We start from the raw sequence: 21,444 nt of genomic DNA on the forward strand, positions 1-21,444 counted from the left end.
GAAATGTGCCAAGCTGCTTCCTTATTGATGACAACTCCACCCTAGCAGTGCAGTGGTGGGAGCTTGGTAAGGTGTTTCCAGGATCTCTCCACATAGCATCTGTGACCTTCTGTACATTCAAAACTGGAAGCAGTTTCTGAAGAGGCTTTATGTGATTAGTTATTGTTAAATGTTTGAAGAGTGAATCGCTGCTATTAGAAGTCTTTATATTATTACTTACAGTGGAGCAACAACAGCAGGCTGCTCTGTAGCAACGTGGGAGAAAGCCTGTGGTAGTTTGAATATAGTTTGTCTTCCAGGGGTTCATGCTCTGGCTACATGGTGCTCAAGTATGACTGTGTGAAAAGAGGACCTTGGTGTATGGGTCATTATTGTCACACTCTTGGAAGAGGCTAACCAAGGTCATGTGAGACCCTAGATCAGTGTAGTTAAACTCCAGCCTCTCTAGCTGAAGGCCGTGGTCCTAGGAAAAATTGGGCAGTTTTGCAGATGTGTGGTCTTTTAAGACTTTAATTTTCTATATTAGAAGTTTCTTAATGAAATGATGTTTTTCTCTAGTCATTATATTCTTGTTTCTCCTAGATGGATCAAATTACCTCTTTGTGCTTATCAAAGCGCATGCTCTGTGAAAGATTCAGTCCTGAACACTGAAACATTGCCTATTGGTAGAGCAGAAGAGTGACCATATCCTCAGTGTCGTGTCATTCCTATTGGTTATTGACTTGCTTGCTTTGGTTTATGGTGTATAGTCTCCGGCTGGGGAAGGCAATGGTGACAGTTAATCCTGTGTCCACAGGCAGGAATCAAAGTCCACATTTCCTCTCCCTTGGTTTTATTTAGCTTGGGACCACAGCCCCTGAGATGGTTGTCACTTGTGGGTTTTACCTCTTCAGTTAAACTAATCTGAAAACACAGACATTGGGAGGTAATGTTTCCTAAATGTTTCCAAATTTGGTCAGGTTAACACTGAAGGTTCACAATCACTGTGCCAAAAATGCTGTACCCCTCTGGGTTTGCAGTGTTGTGCATCAGTGCAGTATCTATAAGTTCTGATTGCTTTGTCAACAGAGAACTTTTTGATTTCTTTCTCATTTTGGTCATTTGAGTAGTATGTAGAGGTATTCTGGTGTTTCCATGGAAATGGTATAGTAATGGCTTTCATATCTATTACCTAACTCCTTGTCTAAGCTCTGGTCATTTGTTTCCAGTTTCCTGATTGTCTTTATTTTGTCGAAAAAGCATCAAACCTGCTTTGTAGCTTTTTAGACCAACTGGTATTATAGGCAGGGTTAGGGTATATATCTGCCTTTTGGTATTGAGTGTACACCATCACACAGTGTCCTTTGCTGAGATACTAAAATAATAATAGTTCTCAGAAGTAGGATTAAAAATTATCTTCCCTGAAGTTTATGAGATTTAAAAGTACAATTAAAGAAGCAAAAATAGCTGGAAACATAGCTCAACATGAGCTTGGCCTTATTTTCTACTTTGAAGTGCAGTTTGTGGGACCCTACAACCCAGATGGTTAGACACTTCAGCAATTTATCCAAGTTGAGTTTTCTTCCTTTTATTTGTACTTTTTAATATTTAGGTGTTCAAGACAGGTTTTCTCTTATGCAGCCCTATCTGTTCTGGAACTCTGTAGACCAGGCTGTACTCGAACTCAGAAGAGATCCACCTGCTTCTGCCTCCTGAGTGCTGGGACTAAAGGTGTGTGCCACTATTGCCTGGCCATTTGTACTTTTTACCTGTTGCTTTTGGGGGTCACAGGCTCCTGTGTGTTATGAATGTGCTCTGCCCCTGTTGGTCTTCATGTGATAGGATTCATTTTGCCTTTTATATTTCTCCTTTGACTTCATTTATGTATTTTTAGCAGGGTAGCCGTTTAACTTGCTAGCCTAGAGCTTCCTGTGGTAGACCAAGCTGACCTCAAACAGGACAGTCCTCCTGCCTTTACTTTCTGAGGGCTGGAATCATAGACTTGTTCTACCATGCGTGGCTCCTATTTTGTGTGTGCTATATTTATTTGTGTGTACTCATGTATGTGGTGTGTGTGTATATATGTGGCATGTGCATGTGTAAGCCAAAAGTCAATGCTGTTAGTCTTGTCACTCTATCTTTTTTGAGATGGGACTTCTCACTGAACCTTGACCTCATTTATACTGGCACTTGACCCACTGAGCTGTCTATCTAACTCTTTGGTTGGTGTGTTTGTGTGTGCACGCGCACCTGCCTGCCTCTCTTTGTTTTCTTCTTTGTGGATACATTCTTGTGTTCTACTTTCTTGCAGAAGTAGAATTTAGGATGTTTAAGTACTCAGTGCCCTCAGTACCTTGACTCTGTAGCAGTGCTACATTGAGTGCTTAGTTATTACTTAGTCATTACGAAGGTACAAAGTTGATTTGTTTGGTTCTAGGTGCTTTGAATACAGGCACTCTAGTGTGAGGGGAGGCAACAATTGAATAAATACCCAGTATTCTTTTACCTTCATTCCATGATTTACAGAATCCTATGCTGCTACTGTAACCATATGGCTGCTAAATTTGAATCCTGGCTTTGACACTTGATGCTTGTATATAGCACCACTCCCTAACTTAATTATCTCTAGAGTTTCCCATTGTTATCTGTACATGGAAAATAAAAAATACAGTGGTGCTATGAATAGGAAATGGACATATTTCATGCTCACTTGGCACATGGTAGTTCCACATCATTGTCTATTAATGTGCTTAATATCATTTTGTATCAACAAGCTGTTTATTTTATTGAGTTAATACGTATCCAGTTATTTTTATACAAGAACTAGAGTTGTCAGACATTCTCTGAAAATGGCTAACTAGTAAATAGCTTTTGGTTTTAATTTGCTGCTGGACTCCAGTTTTTATATATGTTTATAAAGACATTGGTAGGCCATGCTTTCCAATCTGTGACTATAGAAGTGTCTTCTTCATCTCTTAGGTATTGGGTATTTAAAATATGTTCAGCTTTCTTCCATTTCAGAAATCTTACATGTCTGTACTTGTTGGTTTCTTTCAAATTACTTCTTTGGAAAGTCATCCTCATTTAAAATTATAAAACCTGTATTGCCTCACAACTCAGAACTGAAATACTAAAAAAATGATAAGGCTGATAATTTGGTCCATTACTGTGCAGCAGTTGTCACTATTATAGTTTACATATGCTACAAGTGGGTGTTTCCCCTTGGGTTTTAAACCAAGCGTTAAAATTTTGAATTCTTGGCTATCTGATCATTGTATTTTGTTTATTATGCCACATAAGACCTTCAGAGAAGTAGATGACAAAGCAAGAACAGGAAGGTCAAAACAGGCCACTAATATAGCAACTACGGCTGCTGTCAGTCTCACCATCTGCATGCCACCCTCAAAAAAGTGACTATTCCGTTTGCAAAGGGCAAACCTGGATGATGAGTTTAGAAAGGAGTTGTTGTGTTCATAGAATATAAACTCCTCAGTTTGAGTTGGTGTACAAACTGATGATGCCTTTTTTCTTTCTTTCTTTCTTTCTTTCTTTCTTTCTTTCTTTCTTTCTTTCTTTCTTTCTTTCCTTCCTTCCTTCCTTTTTTTTTTTTTAAAAAAAAAAGATATCAAATCTCAGTTCCCACTTCTTCCCCCCCTCGATTCCTTTCACCTCCTCTCACCCAATGATTTCTTTTAAAGACTTCTTCGGTTGCATAATTTGAAAATCACTGTCTAAAATTTTCTGTGTGTTAATGAATGTTTTGGGGACTCACCTTTAACCATATTAGAATGTTCTAAGATTAGTAAGACAGTCTTTGTTGTAAAGTGACATTTTTATTGTCCTTAGATTCCTTCCCTTTAAAAAGAGTATTATGGTCGTTGCCATTTCTTATTTATGAGAACATAACTCAATGTTCTGTGCTGGACCATATATCACATTTAATGTAATGATTCTGACAATGCTGTCATTGTTTTTGTTTTTATAAAACATGAAATAGTTTAAAAATTTTGAAGGTTTTCCTCATGTTGGTAGCTTTTATGATCTAATTTTTTGTCATAATGTTGTGTATTTTAATAAACATGTTTATTTTCTTTGTATCCAAGAGTGTATTGCTGATATTTGAGAATACTATTTGCATTTATGTCTTTTAGAATTCCATCTGAAATTAATTTTGCATTGAAAATGTTCCCTCCCCCATGTGTATCTTAGATTTTTGTTGGTTCTTTGTTTTTGAGACATGTAGGCCACATTGACCTCTTTCTGCCTTAATTTTGGAGGCTTTGGATTTGTATAAACAAGCCTAGCAGCAGAGATAGGCACTTGCCTAGCATACTTGAGTCTTGAAAGTTTGATCCATAGTAACCCCTCCAACATAACAGCAAAAATGGGGTGCTGGAGAGATGGCTCAGGGGTTAAGAGCATTGACTGCTCTTCTAGAGATCCTGAGCTCAATTCCCAGCAACCACATCGTGGTTTACAACCCTCTGTAATGAGATCTGGTGCCCTCTTCTGGCCTGCAGGCAGAACACTATATATAATAAATAAAAAAGAAAAAAAAAAGATGGTGACGCTCACCTTTAATTCCAGTACTCTTTTGGGAGGCAGAGTCAGGTGGATCTCTGTGAGTTCAAGGCCAGTCTGGTCTACAGAACAAGTTCCAGAACAGTCAAGGCTATACTGAGAAACCCTGTCTCAAACAAACAAAAAAAAAGTTCTCGTGCTCATCAAAAACATTTAAATAAGCCATATGTGAGGACACATATCTGTAACTTCAGCATTCAAGAGGCTCAGGGAGTAGGATAGCAAGTTTGAGGCCAGCTTGAGCTGCTTGTCTAGTCTTGACAAAACCAACAATAATATAATATTTTGTCACAAAATAATCATTGTTCAAATGGTGTTAACCAAAAAAAAAAAAAAAGAAGAAGAAGAAAAAGAAGGAGAAGAAGAACAAGAAAAAAACCACCACCACTAAAAAAAAACCTCTCTAACTGGACTTTCAAGATGGCTCGGTGGGAAGAGCACTTGTAGTGCAAGCCTGGAAACCTAAATCCAGTCTCTGGAACCCGTGTGAAGATGGAAGGCGAGAACCTGTTCCACAAAGTTATCCTCTGACTTCCACATGCACAATTTGGCATGTTCATTCCTCTACAAGTCACCAAACACATGGTGATAATAAACCCGACCAACAAAACACAATCCCACAAATATGTGGTTGATTCTTTGTATTCACAAATTAAGAGAAATAGTTATAAATCTGGCATTTATTAATGTGTTCTTGATTGGTGGAATGGTTTTGTGTTGGTTTATTTTGGGGATTTTTTCCCCCAAAATGAAAGTGGTTACAAAAGGACCTCGGATCTCATTTTTGGTGATACCAGGCTGATGCATAGATCTAGAGTGTTGTTAGGAACACCCTCAGCGAGTTGGGGGACAAAAACTGATGTCTTTTTGTTTTGTTTCAATTATACAGCAGATATAATTTCTACAGTAGAGTTTAATCATTCTGGAGAATTGCTAGCGACAGGAGATAAAGGTGGGAGAGTTGTCATCTTTCAACAAGAGCAGGAGGTAAGTGGTGAAAGTTCACTGTCCCCTTTTCAGTTGGATCTTGAGACTGGAGTTTGTGTTGTAGAAATAAATCCCTCAGGGTAGTGACACTTTAAAACCCTGAGTAAATATTCTGTGTGCACATAGCTCATGGTGTCTCTTAGCTTTTTTTTTTTTGTGTGTGTGTGTGTGTGTGTGTATGTATGTCTTTGTTGCTTTTATTTGAAAACCCACTTTAATTGTAAAAAACCTTTGGTTAGAGAACAGAAAGGTAGGAAGTGGTTCATTATTCCAAGATTGAACTAGATTTGAAGGCTTTACCCTCAGTGATAAATCGACCTTCTCTCAAGGATTAGCTGTTCTGTGTAATTGAGAGTGAGGTTGACTGGAAGAAATTGAGCCAAATTATTTTACTCAGTTCATAGAAAAACTGTTACTGGTTCTTAAATGTCTGCATTGCACTTCCACATATGTGAATGTAATTAATGTATCATCACAGTGCTAGCTTTTAAAAGTTGGATACTGTTTCCTTTTCTCTTTTATAAATGAAAATTTAAAACAGACTCTGTAGTTAAGTACATTTCAGTTTTGTTTTTCTCACAACTTATGCACACTTGTAAATCTTCCTGACAGGGTTTCTCATAGTTTGTCATACTGGGTATTTCCAAGCTTGCTCCAGCCATTTTAGGTCAAGGTGTAACATTTAAGAAAATTGGCTTTGAAACATCCGTCCCTGTCTGTCTATAACATACTCAAAGAATTTAATGTTGATAAATTACAGGATTTTACAAATGTCTAAATCAAAACTCAGGGTAAGGTTTTAAAGGATTGTGAAATTCCTTAAATAAGCAAAGAATCTAGTAATAATACTACTACTTTGCACTTCTATAGCGCCTTTGACCTGAGGATCTCAAAGTGCTTTAGAAACACTAATGAATTAATCCTCACAACCACCCCCGTGAGGTAGGTAATTTAATTTTAAAAGAAATGATTAATAGTGTCTGAATAGAAGATGCACAAACACTAAATGTCTCCTTTTATTTATTTTTAAATTTAATCTTTTTTTTCTTGGTTGGAAGAAAGTAAGAAAAATGAGACTCGAGCCTTTGCCTGACAGAGAGTGTGATTTTGGTGGGAAGGGAGGCTTAATCAATTTTCTGTTTCTGGTTTTGTTTTGAGGCCGTGTGTCAGATAGCTCTGACTGGCCTTAAAGTTATCCAACGATGACTAAGAACTTCTGATGACCTTGCCTGCACTTCTGGGGTGCTGGGATTATAGGTCTATGCCACCATGCCCAGTTCTATTTGTAGTGGGGATTGAACCCAGGACTTTATGTTAGGCAAGCAGTGTGCCAACTGAGCCACACACCCCCCCCCCCAGCCCATTGTTATACTTACAAACAGCTAGAGATTTGACCATACTTATCTTAAATACTGAGGTGTAATGGAACTTGCTTCTTTTTTTTTCACAAATAAAAATGTCAAGTTAGAAATAGAATATCCAGTGTCCAGTACTTCTGGCATATCTTTTCATCCCCCCCTCCTTTGCCTTTTGTGGTAGATCCCCCAAAATGTGAATGTTACTTTTATTACTTTAAGACTTTATAGTAGGCATTCTTTGCCCTTAAGAAACTATTATTGTTATTATTATTATTATTATTATTATTATTAATGAGATGGTATATCATACAGCTGAGGTCAAAGATTAATTTGGCAGAGAATTCTGACTTTTCTAAGTTTCTAAGTCCTGGGATTATGGATGTGTGCCACTACAGCCAGTCTAAAGAGAAACTTCAAAATCAATTATGATTACTATATTTGATCTAGATGGCAAAGGGTAATGTATATAGGCTTTTCTGGGGTTTAGGTTCCTCACTGAGGTCACTGTGTCGCTGCTATTTTAAAGTGGAAGTTGTCAGCTAAAAGCTAACTGGGAAATATTTTGCATGAAGTCATTTCCACCTTCTGTAAGTGTTAAATTGTTATAGAAGTCAAATCAGATATAAAATGGTGAGAATTTAGGACAAAGTGGGGCAAATGATTGCTTTTATGTGAGTTCGTTAGTTTTCAAAGTATTGTAAAATCTTTCTAACAGCCCCAGTGATGGTGATAGGTGTTGAAAACACGACATACTTAACAGGAAATTGTTTAAATAGTCTAAGTATGTTAGGAAATGGCCCAGAAATCCATATTAGAGAGTAGTTTCAGCCTGGTGAGACAGCTTAGTGAGTAGAGATCCTTCAGCCAAGCTTGTTGACTGAGAGCTTGATCCTCAGGACTCACACGACAGGAGGAGAAGACAGACACAGACAGGTTCCTCTAGGTTTTTTATGTGGCACACCCACAATAGAAAGAAATGACTTTTTTTTTTTTTTTTTTTATTTTTGAGACAGGGTTTCTCTGGAGTTTTTGGAGCCTGTCCTAGTTAGCTCTTGTAGACCTGGCAGGCCTTGAACTTACGGAGATCTGAGTGCTGGGATTAAAGATGTGTGCTGCCACTGCCAAGCTGACTATAATGTTCTTTTAAGAAAAGAAATTTTCTAAAAATTCTGTCAAGATTCTAAAGTGCTTTTTGAAATTAAGTACTGTTGTACAAATAAATAAGCAGAATTGCTAACTTTTGGTAATGACCCCATGATAAGAAAATAATTTATTGGTTAATATGCATTTTCAGAATTACTTAGTATGAAACATGTTTTTAAGTTATAGGTTACGTAACTGGTGATTTTCCATCTGAAACTTTATCTTGTTGGTATTAATCGAGATACTTCTGCTAATTAATTATGCATACTTTAAGCTGTGTCTTAAAGGATAAATTTGGGTCTCTGTTTATGAGTATGTGCAAGATCTGAGGGATTCATATAAAGTAAGATAATCTTTTCCTAATTTTTAAGTTAAATCCTCAAAAGTTCTGTAAAAAGGTCATATTGCTTATTTTAGTAGGGAAATTGAGACACAAAAGTAAAGAGCTTTCCTTGAAGCAATCACAGCCATGGTGTGTTCAACAAATTCTTGAGTGTATCCTGAAATAGATGACCCATCTTCCTAATCTGTTTTTACAAGTTTAAATAGGTTTTGCCATCAAAGAAGATATCTGAAAGTTTCCTTTCCTGATGCTAACAGTCTAGGTTTAGAAGATTGGACAGCTAACTGCCTTTTGGTTTGTAATGGGTTTGTTGTTTCCATGGATGCTCAGGTGAGGTGGTGAGCAGTTGGAGTAACTGGGTTCCTTGTTTTCTTTTGAGACAGGGTCTCGTCTTAACTGACACTCTAGCTGACCTAGCTGTAGACCAGGCTGGCCTTGAAGTCACAGATTCTCCTGCCTCTGCATCCCAAGTGCTGGGATTAAAGGTGTGCACCACTACACCTTATTGGTTTCTTTCTTTCTTTTTAACCAATGTTTTTTGTTTATTTCTTGAATTTCATTCTTGCGTTTTTGAGCATTTCTACTTTGCACCCTTCCCTCAAGCTCTTTCTGACCTGTCTGTCTCCTTCTTTCTCTTCCTTCTTATTTTATAAGCCCAAAGTCCTGTTAGTGCGTGGGGCCATCCACTGAATTCTGTGCAACCTACCACTAGCTATATCCAGAAAGAAAACTGATTCCTCCCTCCCCCAGCATTCACCAGCTGCCAGTAGATCTTCAGCTAGAGGTGGAGAGAGGTGTCCTCTCTCATCTGTGCTGGAATGCTGATTGCTTTGTTTAAATCTTGTGCAGGTAACCACCACTTCTGCAGTGAATTTACTTGGTACAGTGGTCTGATCATGTCCAGAAAACATTTCATGGCATTCTTCCCCAATTTCTGGCTCTTACATTTTTTTCCATCTTTTCTGGGATGTTTATTAAGGCGAGGGTAGGTGTGGGGAGTTAATATATTTATGGCTGAAACTCACAGTCCCTTTAATCAGTTATTGTAATAAGTTGTTCTTTTACTCTTTTCTCTTGGGACCCGCTATACAGCTCCCAAATAAATCACACATGGAGTCTAATTCTTACTTATTAATGCCTGGCCTTAGCTTAGCTTGTGTCTTGCCAACTTTTCTTAACTTAAATTATCCCATGTACCTTTTGCCTCTGGGCTTTTATCTTACTTTGTTTCTGTATACCTTTCTTTACTTCTTACTCCATGGCTGGCTGTGTAGCTGGGTGATGGACTCTTGAATCCTCCTCCCTTCTTCCTCTTTCAGATTTCTCTCTGCCTGCCAGCCCCACCTATCGTTTCCTGCCAAGGTATTGGCCATTTAGCTCTGTATTGGACTAATCGAGTTAAACAAATGCAGTATAAAAGAATGCAACACATCTTTGCATTATTAAATATGTTCCACAGCATAAACAAATGTAACACATCTTAAAATAATATTTTACAACAGCTAGTCTATATTCTGCCCACTGCAAAAAGCTTCTCTGACCAAAGTTGAGAGTGTAACAGATCTATGGGTGTAAGCACAAACATTTAGAAGGCTGTTTGTCAGCATGAGCATTTAGCATAGTAGAACTACCTCCTGACCTCCCACCTTCAACCTATAACCTTCCAAACTATGGGCCTCTGGCCAAGTTTACAGCACCAGGCATGAATTACCTCCTGTGGCACAGACCTTAAATTCAACTGCAAAGTAGTTAGATACCTGTGTAACAGCCATGACATTGTGGTAAGTAGGCATATCTTGTTTGTTAAGGTTGGTGATATAGCATGCAAGGCCCAGTGCTGGTTAAGAACATTGATGTCCCCGGGTGCTGGTGGCTCATGCCTTTAATCCCAGCACTCAGGAGGCAGAGGCAGGCCTGGTCTACAAGAGCTAGTTCCAGGACAGTCACCAACACTACAGAGAAACCTTGTCTCAAAAATCAAAAACAACAACAGCAACCAAAAAAAAAAACACTGATATCTTTTATTCCCCAGCAACCTGTGTAGTACCTCTCCTGTAATGGAAGCAGGAAAGTTTCTCTATCAGTTCCTGTTCATTTATGTGTCCTGCAATTAGTCAGTGGTGTTTTGGCAATAAGATCTTTCCATCTAGTTATGGTGGATAATGAAGAGCAGTGACCATTGCCCGTGTTGTTTTGGGTGCTTCTGGGAATTCCCCAACTAATGACTTGTAGGGAGATAACCCAGTCCTTGAATTGAGATTTTCATTTCATAACTTATATTTTCTGGAAGCAACATTGTCCATTTATGCATGGCACTATCCTTCAAACTCATTCTTGATTAAAATTACATTTTTAAATTAGCTTGCAAGGTAGTCCTGGAACTTTTTCATACATCTTTGGTGTTAGAAATTAAGGGGGGTTGTTGCTTTCTTTCTCAGTACGCTTCTCCTTGCTTTGTATGTGTTAATTTAGTATCCTGCCACTTTGCACAAAGTGTTTATCAGATCTGAGAATTCTAGGGGAGATTTTTGAGTCTCTTAGATATAGAATCTTCGGCAAATGGAGATACTTTGACTTTTTCTGTCCCTTTATATTCCTTTTATTTGGTTCTCTTGTCTTTTTTGTTTTAATACTTTTTTTCTACTTTTCTTTGGAGTTTCATTCATTTATTTATTTATGAGTACTCTGTCTGCAAGTATACCTGCACGGCACCAGATCCCATTACAGGTGGTTGTGAACCACCATGTGGTTGCTGGGAATTGAACTCGAGACTTCTGGAAGAACAGCCAGTGCTCTTAACCACTGAGTCATCTCACCAGCCCCTGTTTATGGGTGGTTTGTCTATCTATGCATCATATATATGTGTGTGTGTGTGTGTGTGTTGCCTGTGGAGCTTAGAAGAGGGCATTAGATCTTCTGGATCTGGAGTTACAGAGCTGGGCACTGGATGTGGATCCTTTAGAAGAGCAGCCAGTGCTTTTAACCACTGAGCCCCAGGTTCTCCTGTCATACTGCCCTAGCTAAGAATTCCATCTCTGTATTGAATAGGAGTGTCTTATTCCTGATTTTATTGTAAATACTTTGAGGTTTTCCCCCATTTAATGTTGGTTATAGGTGTGTATTATATAGCCTGTATTATGTTGAGATAGATTTTTTCTATTCCAGTTATCTTCAGGACTTTTAGAATGAAGGGTTGTTGAATTTGTCAAACGCCCTTTCTGTATCTCTTTTGATGGCCTTATGATTTCTGTCCTTTAATCCAGTTAATAACATTTATTGATTTATATCATCAGGGTAGTTGGTCTGAGTTACAGTTTTGGTGTCAAGGTGATACTAATATAATAAAAAGATTTAGGTACTGTGCCTTCCTTTTTTCTATTTTATGGAATAGTTAGAGAAGCAAAATTCTCCAATGAGTCCATCTGGCCCTGGGCATATTTTGGTTGGGAGACTTTTTTTTTTTTAAAGCACCTTGACACAAAATGGGTATCACTATGTAATCTGGCTATCTCTACCTACTGAAAGGTATGTGCCAACAATCTTGACAGATATTTTACGTTCGTTTATATATGTTTCTGGTTGTGTGTGTACATATGCCGTATGTACTTGTGGAGGTCAAGGGACAACTTGAAAGTTCTCTCCTAGTCCCTCATTGGGATTTTCAATTACTGCTTCAGTCTCACTGCTCCTCGTAGATGTGTTTAAATTTATCTCATCTATTTGGTAGAACAGTCAGTCATCTAATAATTTCTTTGAGACTTTTCTAAGTTATTAACTATATGTTTTACTATAAGGTAAGACTTAAAAGGTTTCTGAATTTCATTGGTATCACTGTAATGGATTCCTTTTTCATTTCTAACTTTATTAATTTGGGTCTTCTTTTGGTTAGTTTGGCTAGGGGTATGTCTGTCTATCTTTTAAAGAACTAGCTCTTTAGTTGATTGGTTCTTTTCATTTTGCTGATTTATGCTCTGATCGTCACCATTTCTTTCCACCTGCTGACTTGTTCTTTTTCCAGCATTATTGAGCCATTTCTCCACTTGTTAATGCAGGTGCCTAGATCTCTAAACTTAACTTCCTGAGACCATCTTCGTCATATCACATAAGTTTGGATGTGTTAATGTTTTCATTTTTTTTTGCCATGGGTATTGTGGTGTGGGGGTGTGGGTTCATGCGGGTCCATGAAATGAAGACTCAGACTCTTGAGAATTAGCTTCTGCAGCTATAGGGGGCTTAGTCTTGGCGAACGGAAGCACTTTCCCTAGCCCTTTGGAATTCCTATTTTTCTTTGTGTTTACACTTTAACTAGTAGATTTCCATATCTCCAAACATACTGAATGAAGCTTACAAAAAATACAATGCCAAGTGCAAATACTTGATTCATGAGGTAACACGGTTTTCCTGGTTCCCTCTAAACCAAGTTTTGCATTGGCTTTGTATCCAGACAAGATTCACAGAGGGAACGAAAGGTATCTGTAACACAAATGATGGATTAAGGCTTATATAAGGCTAACTCCAGATGTGGCCTAGTGGGGTTTCATGGCTAGTGGAGGTTGTTTGCCATCTCTCTGCCACAATTTTTATTTGACCCTAGAAATGCTTTTCTTCTTGATTTTTGTGTGCTACTTAATTTTCATGAGATTGTCTATGCTCATGAGTTTCTTTTGCTGTTAACTTTGTACCTTACTCCATTGTGATTAAATAGAAAGCAATGAGTTGTTTTTGTTTCCCTGTGTTTGTTAAGACTTGCTTCCTGTCTGAAACGGAGAGGTGATCAGCTCTTAAGAAACTATATCCTACAGTGTTTGTATGGACTGAATGTTCTATAGGTGTCTATTGAGTTCATTTGATCTGTGCTGTTTTTCTGTTTTCAGTTGGGGAAAGTGGGGCATTGAAGTAGTGACTGTTGTGCTGGAGTTAGTCTGTGACTTCACGTCAGTAGTTTTAGGAAGTTGGGTGTGCAATTGTGTTTGGGCATATGATTTTAGAATCATACTGTCTACTTGATGGATTGTCTCCCAGTCAATGTGAAGTGGCCTTTTTTCTCAGTAGGTGTGGTTTGAAGCCTGGCTTTTTTGTTTGTTTTTCGAGACATGGTTTCTCTGTAACTTTGAAGCCTCTCCTAGAACTAGCTCTTGTAAACCAGGCTGGCTTCGAACTCAGATATCTGCCTTCCCCTGCCTCCAAAGTGCTGGGATTAAAGTCATATGCCACCACCACCACCTGGCTTGAAGCCCGTTTTTATCAGCTTTAGTGACACCTGCTTGTACTTGCTTGGAATACCTTTTACCATTGTTTCACCTTAAGGTGATTTTTTTTTTTTTTTTTTTTTTTGTAGTGAGTTTGATTTCTTGGGGTCAACAAATAGATGGCACCTGATTTTTTTTTTTTGATTCAGTCATAATCTGTGGCTTTTGATGGGAGAATTGAGATCATTAATATTCAAAATCATTATGAAAATGCATGTATTTTGGTGTGTGTGGTGCTTTTTTCATCTTGTTTTAACTGTTACTCTAGTGTTGCTTATTCTTCCTGTGGCCTTGTAGATGGGTGTGCTTTTTCTCTCCCTTTAGATATCTTCTGTAAAGCTGACCTTGTGGTCCTACATTGCTTTAGCTTGCCTCCCTCCCTCTTTCCCTTGTTCCTCCTTCCTTTCCTCCTTCCCTTTTTTCCTTCTGTCTGTGTGTATGCCTGCACACCAGAAGAAGGTCCCAGATCTCATAGATGGTTGTGAGCCACCATGTGGTTACTGAAACTAGAACTCAGGACCTCTAGAAGTGCTCATAACCCCATCTCTCCAGCTCAGCTTAGTTTATTTTAATTGTGGGAAAAATTTTATTTTTCCTTCTGTTATGACAGATTGTTTTGCTGGATGTAGCAGTCTGGTTGGCATTTGTCACTTTCAGAACTGAGACCTGGCTTTGCAAGTGTCGGTTGCTGTTCTGCTGTTACTCTGATGGGCCTGCCTCCATAAGTGACTTTATGTTTTTGATCTTGCTACTGAGATTCTTTATTTTCTTTATTTGGTATTTGAATTATGGTTTGGTGAGGGATTTTCTTTTCTGGTTCTGTCTGTTGTGAATGTCTCCTGTATCATCTCTTCCTAACTGAAAATTTTTCTCATCTTTTGAGAATATTTTCTGTGCCTTTAGAACAAGATTCTTCTCTAAGTATGGCTGTATTCAGTATATAGTCACTGGTTATGTGGCCATTTTCAGTTAAGTTTATTAAAGAATAGATAAGTTCCCTGTTGTCATGGCAATGAAATAAAGTGAAAATAACATGATAGCTAGGGCTGTGGTAATGAGGCTGCTAATATTCCCAAGGCCTCTTCCTGAGATTCTCAGCACTATGTTCTTTTGCTCCAGTGGGGATGTGGTCTTAGAAGTGCTCGAGTATGTAAGATGTAGAAGTGGATGGGCTTGGATTTTTCAGTGGTGTAGTTGTTCATGCAAGTAAACAATAAATCCATTTTAAAAAGCTAGAAAATGAATGAATGAATGAACTAGCAAGACATTAATCCCATCCAAGAGTTGAAGTGCAAACCTGTAATCCACCACATGGAAGGCTGGTGTGGGAGAATTACAGGTTTGAGGCTCTCCTGGTTTATATTAGCAAAACAGGAGTGAATGAAGAAGTGAGTGAATGAATTTCCCTTTGATTTTAATAGCTGTATTGTAGGTGCTCAGTGTGAGGCCAGTGGTTAACGTGTGGCAGGTAGAAAACCTATAATTATGGTATACTTGCTTATTTTTGTCTCTGCAATATGTCTTATGACTCGTGATAGGGACTGAATTGCCTGTAGACCTGGAGCTACACAGCAAGGCTGCTATGGTCAGAGTTCAAGCCTGCCTCCTGGCATATGTGCCTTGTTTGCATCTATTCTTGTCCTTGTTCAGTGTGCCACCTCCTTCCTTACTCCACTCTGAGTCTTGTTAGGACAGGGTCTTCTCTGTGGACCTTGTGTGATTCTTGAACAATCTGTAGAATAGTATTTTGGTTCTGTTTCTGATAATTTTGATTTCATAGGTTTGCATTTTTTTAATGCAGTTTGTAGTTTCTCCTTATTCTGTACATTGTGTACTTGAAGTGTATACTTCCAACACTCCGGATTCTGCTAACTATTCCCTTTAAGTTTTGATAGTCATAGTATTATATGCCACTGTTTCTTTTTTAAATATGATATAAAAACTAAAACAATATTCACTACTGTAATTATAGTCTCGTTTATTTCGTATGATGCTGGTTGGATAAATTTAGGTGGAAGTGTGACAGCATTCTTTCTAACATGGTATTTGAGTATACAAAATAAATGATTTACCTTATGGAATTTGGCATATGAGTATGACAGTGGGGCAAACACTAAAATTGACTTTTATATCAACATACTTCCAGAGCTGGGTATGTTAGTGGTATGCTCTGCATTCTTAACATTGGTCAGCCCACTCACTAATAATTGATGTGTGCAAAAATAACTAAGTAGTCCTGGTTACTCTACTAGAGAAAACAAACCAAAGAGTAGACTTTGAAGATAGTCTAACAGTTTTCTTCTGATATGTATGGGGAACAGATTATAGCTGCAGACATTTCAGTTGATAACTTGGTTTTCATTAAAATGATTGTCTGTTTGTAAAATTATATGTTTCCAGTAGTTCTGTTTTGAATAAGATTTTTTTTTAAAAAAAAAAAGGTTTTCATGAAAGTGTTTCTAATTGTGTGGTTATAATTTTCACTTTTGCTGGATTGCTGGTGTTAACTGAAGCCCTTCTCAAGTAGTATTCATATTAATCTCTTCGGTTGATATGCCAGCAAAGATTGACACTAAGTGAACTTTAAGTGTCAGGGTGTAGGGTTCCTGTGATGAGATCAGGAGAGTAGGCTGTGTAGTAAAGGTTCAGGCAGGCATTGCCAGGGTACTGATACAGACAGACACGATTGGTAGCAGATTTGTCCCTAACAGTGTTCTTAGGTTAGGCATTATGTAAGGGTCACATTGTGGATTTATGAGAGCATCTTTTTTAAAGGGTTTTTCAGCACTGAAATACAGAAAGGAGGCTTCAGAAAAGACAAGACCAATTATCACATTAGGTAACAGACAAAATGTGCTTCAGCCAACTGTTTTTGAGCATTGTCTCCCTAATTTTTACATTTTACATGGGATCCATTATTGTGGGGGTTCATATTTCTTAATAGTATAACTGTGCTATTTAGTAGGCAAGTTAATCAAACCAGTCTATATTTATTTGGTCACTCTTTGCCTATTGAATGAACTTATGAAGTGTTTCTTTTCTTTGTAAAGCCTTTTTATTTCTTAAAGGATTTTAAATGCAGAAAGTGGTGTAATAACGTATAAGATAGAGCCGCCTAGTAAACTAATTAACAATTTCAGAGTCTGTTGGAGTTGATTATGGTTAAATATATTTCTCAATATAGTCCAAATATTTTTCTTTCTGTTGTAGAACAAAATCCAGTCTCATAGCAGAGGAGAATACAATGTTTACAGCACCTTCCAGAGCCATGAGCCAGAATTTGACTACTTGAAAAGCTTAGAAATAGAAGAGAAGATCAACAAAATTAGGTGGTTACCCCAGAAAAATGCTGCCCAGTTTTTATTGTCTACCAATGGTAAGTGTGCATCTTTTGTTTTTAGGCACTCATGTGGCCATGTCCTGTAGAGGATACAGGCCCTTCCAAGAAGACTTCTGCTTGAGATCTTTGTGAAGAAACACTAGCAGAACCCTTCCCTGTACAGAACGTAAAGTCTATGTTAGGTTCTTTTATTGTTTACTGGCAAGTTTTAGATTCTAGAGTACCAATTTTTATTTAGCCTGTTAGTTTTTTTGTTGTTTTGTTTTCTGCCTCCTTTCAGCCTTGTGGCCTTGGACTGATCCAGAATACTGAATTGACTATTCCTTACCTGTAGAGTAGAGACAGCAGTGTCTGTTGCAGTACTGTTACGAATACATAGTAATGTGGTACCTTGGCACGCAGAACCAGGGTTCAGAAAATGTTCATTTCCTTACTCTTCATTGCTAAACTGAGCAGAGGACGGTTTCTGTGCCAGGATGATCTCTGGGAGAGTTTCTTTCCTTGCTTACATTAGCATATCACTTCTCACAAAACCACATGCCTGGAAGATGTATCTTTTCATATTAACTGCAAGGAAAGTTGTTAATGGGGGTTAGAGTTAAGTGAAATGGAGGCAAAAATTTGAAGTCCTGTATGACAAGTTAAAGTCGAGCAATTCTCCCCCCCTCCACCACTTAAAATGTGAGTTGGTTTATACTAAGACCTTCGGATTAAAGAGATGAGGATCGTGGTTGGAGATCTGGGTAGCATGGCCTATAAAAATTTAGATTAAAACTTTTTTTTGAGACTGACACACGTTAGCAGAAATCTCATGTTTTCTCATCTAACTATTAATAGAAGCAAACCTTAGCACTTATACCTTTCTATTTGTGGAGTGTAGACTCATGACTTCTTAGGATAACACAGTGGGAAATATTTAGATCATTAGTGATGATTTAAATTATCCACATTATACCCTGTAGTCTACTATATTAATTTTGTGGAATGAAGCACATAAAATACTACCACTCCTGATTCCATTTGTGTCCTTGGAAACCTATTTTTCTCCCAGTTCAACACACACACACACACACACACACACACACACACACACACACACACACACCGGTTTCCCTGTCTTTTCATATGAATGGTTCTTTGCACGTACAAGACAAGGGAGATAATGAGACAGTCTTGCATTTTAGCCTAGGTTAGGCTTAGCTTCCCCAGGCTGGGGTTGCAAGCTTGGGCCACAAGGCCTATCTCATGACAGTTTGGATTTTTTACTTTTTCTAAAGTTAGGGATCAAGTACAGGCCTTCAAGAGTTCAAGCAGAGAGGGTAGTGTAATGGGGCGCAGTGAGTGCTCAGGACTCCCTCCCTACCTCATTGCAGATTATTAGTTATCATTCACTGTGTCCACACGCAGCTTCCATAGACTGCCTTTTTTGCTCTTCTAGCAAAAGTGTCACCGAATAAGCATTTCCTTTGTTTGGCTTTGAGATGAGGGTTATAGGTGTAGTCACTATGCTCAACTGTGATGACCCTTAATTTAGGGGACCATTTGAGGTTGAGGCTAATAGGAACTCCCGTGGCTTGGCCAGGGGTCTGTATTCTGTATCTGTAGACAGTGGAGAATATCTCTAAATATTGGATGCCTACATTTGAAAATACTTCTTTTACATATTATTTAAGGGCCTTTTTAGTCACTGTTCTATTGTGTGAAGAGATGCCAAGACCAAGGTAATTCTTACAAAACAGCATTTAATTTGTTTATAGTTTCAGAGGTTTAGTCTGTTACCATGGTGGGAAGCGTGGCAGCAGGTATGGTGCTGGAGAAGTATTTGAGAGTTACACCCTGATCAGCAAGCTGGGGTTTGTGGGCGAATGGAAGAGAAACTGACTGAGCATGGGATTTTGAAACTTTAGAGCTTACCTCCAGCAAAACACTTCCCCCAAGAAGGCCACACTTTCTAATCCTTTCAAACACTGCCATTTCCTAGTGATTAAGCATTCAAATATACGAGCCTATGGGGCCATGATTATTCAGTTCAGACCACTATAGGCCTGAACCACTATATAGAACAGTTTATTTGTGTTTGTTGGTGGGGGGGGCATTACTGCTGATTTCTAAGAGAACTAAGATAACCTCAGGGAGTTAAATGTTTATTTTTAAAAATAGGGTTCAATATGACAGTATTAAAAAGGTTAGCATTTTATAAATGTTTGTGCTTGAGTATGAAGGGATAGGGAGGTATAGAAAGAGTTACATCCAATGCTTTGAAGATGTCAGTATCCATACATTGTATGGTCCTTGTGGCATACAACATTAACCCTCGCCCAACATGGGTCTTTATACCAATAAAAAGACATTACTTGGGATAACTGCATTTTGTTTATATTCTTCGAGTGTTCTTAAAAAAAAAAAAAATCCTTGAGTCTGAAAGATGGCTCGGTGATTAAAGAGCACCACTGTTTGATTCCTAGCACCCACATGGTGTCTCACCATCTCTAACTCCAGTCCCAGGGGATCCAACACCCTCTTCTGAATTTTATGGGCATCCGGCCTATACACAGTGCACCTAATAAGTGTGCAAACAAAGCCCATACACATAAAATGAAGCATAAATTTAAAAGCAAACTTTGTTTGCCTCTACTGAGTCTTGCTAATTCTTCTATACCCAGGGTACCTGATTACCATGTTGAACAAGAGCCACTAGTAGATAGGTTGCTCTCATAGCCTTTGGCAAGAATGAAGTTTTAAACTGCAGATAAAGCTACATTTCCACAAAAGGAACTTTGCCACATGGTTTTCCTTATTCTGACCCTCTGCTTGTAGCAGGAAAGTTATAGAGACATTGAGTTATTTGTTGGCAGTTTAGGGAAATAGCAAGAGGAGACATTTTAGAAAGAAAAGAGCTTGAGAGATGAGTGGTAAGAGCTTGAGAGATGAATGGTCATATGCTAAGAGCTATAACATCACGCTCCATTGTGTACTTCTGTGGACTTGGTCCTTCTCACACAACACCTGCTGTGGGGCAGAAATGCTAGGTAAAAGTGGATTTTCTGTGGTGATTTCTTTTCTGTCTGCCTGCTCCCCGGAGCACTACACTGAGACCATGTAGTTATCCTAGGACTGTTGCCTGAGGTTCTGTCCTGCCCGATTCCCGTAGTTGTTGAGTCCCAAAGAAATCACAGAGGTCTACATTAATCATAAGCTGATTGGCCCATTAGCTCAGGCTTCTTATTAACTCTTATAACTTACATTAGCTCATTATTCTTATCTGTGTTAGCCACATGGCTCAGTACCTTTTTCAGTGGTGAAGTCAAATCTTGCCTCTGTGTCTGGACAGGACTGCAGAGGGAGCTTCCCTCTTCCCAGAATTCTCCTATTCTCATTGACCCACCTCTACTTCCTGTTTGGTTGTCCCACCTATACTTCCTGCCCAATTGTCCCATACCATAGGACTTCAGTTTTGTGTGTCTTTTTACTGAGACAATAAAAATAGTTATATTCTGAGTCACAAGCTTCACAGTTAAGAAAAAATATGCCTAAAATGAATATCCAACTTTTTCAGGGTGGTTTGTTTGCTTTAGAGGGCTTTTTCATATTGTTTTGTTTTCCCTTGTAAATGTAAAAAAAGAACACTAACTAATTCATCTCATCTGAAAGTTTGGCAAGTTTCCTTTCTGGACCTTTTATACAGTTGATGGATTTCAATAGGCGGAAGACAGCTGAGGGGGTGGGGCAGATTTGTCATCCTCATCTTCAGAAGGGGATTTCTAAGCAGATGTCTACATCTTCTAAAGAAAAGAAAGTATGTGTGTATATATATATATATATATATATATATATATATATATATATATATATGACTTGTATCTGAGCATCTATTTCTTAACTGTCAGTTTATGAACTAAATAGTACATTGGGACACATAACAGATACAAGAGAATTGCAAACAAGATCTACACTAGAGCTTAGGATTGTAGGTTACTGAAGTTAGCAGTTTCTATTTACATTTCATTTCGTATCGAGTTATAAGCAGGCAGTAGAAATGGCCACACTGTCACTGATATCTCCCTTTAGCAATTGACTTGCACTGCTTTTAAATGGCTTCTGAGCTATTTTAATGCTAGGATATTCAATTTTGCTTATGTAAGAACATTAGAGATGTCTTGCTTTTGAATAAAAATATGATTTTAGAATTATAACAAAGTATAATCATACTGAATCCATAGTAAATAATTACAAATAATACATGGGTAGATTTTATTTCCAAAGAATATAGTGAGCAGGTGTGCCACTGTGCCATGGAGAAGAAGCTTGGCAACATGAGCTACCAACCATAAGTTATGCTGACAGAGTCTATTAAGACCTTTGTATAAGAGCTTACCATTGTGTTCTTCCAAACACCCAAAGAGGAACATTGAGGGACCACTGCTCACAACTATCTAGATAAAGACAAATGATCAAAATTAAGGG

At 38.2% G+C, this 21,444-nt stretch overlaps 1 protein-coding gene across 2 annotated transcripts in view; it reads left to right on the forward strand.

Moving 5' to 3' along the window:
- The window catches only part of Ppp2r2a (protein phosphatase 2 regulatory subunit Balpha), a 58,209-nt gene that overhangs the window by 26,512 nt on the left and 10,253 nt on the right, over positions 1-21,444 (forward strand). The window contains exons 3-4 of one of the 2 annotated variants that reach the window (XM_057786208.1): positions 5,450-5,547; positions 16,851-17,016. In XM_057786208.1, coding sequence (XP_057642191.1) covers positions 5,450-5,547; positions 16,851-17,016 — 264 coding nt within the window. The remainder of the gene's footprint in view (positions 1-5,449; positions 5,548-16,850; positions 17,017-21,444) is intronic. The other variant, XM_057786209.1, reaches the window with a different exon arrangement.

This window comes from Chionomys nivalis, chromosome 12 (genome assembly GCF_950005125.1).
Source record: "Chionomys nivalis chromosome 12, mChiNiv1.1, whole genome shotgun sequence".
NCBI lineage: Eukaryota > Metazoa > Chordata > Mammalia > Rodentia > Cricetidae > Chionomys > Chionomys nivalis.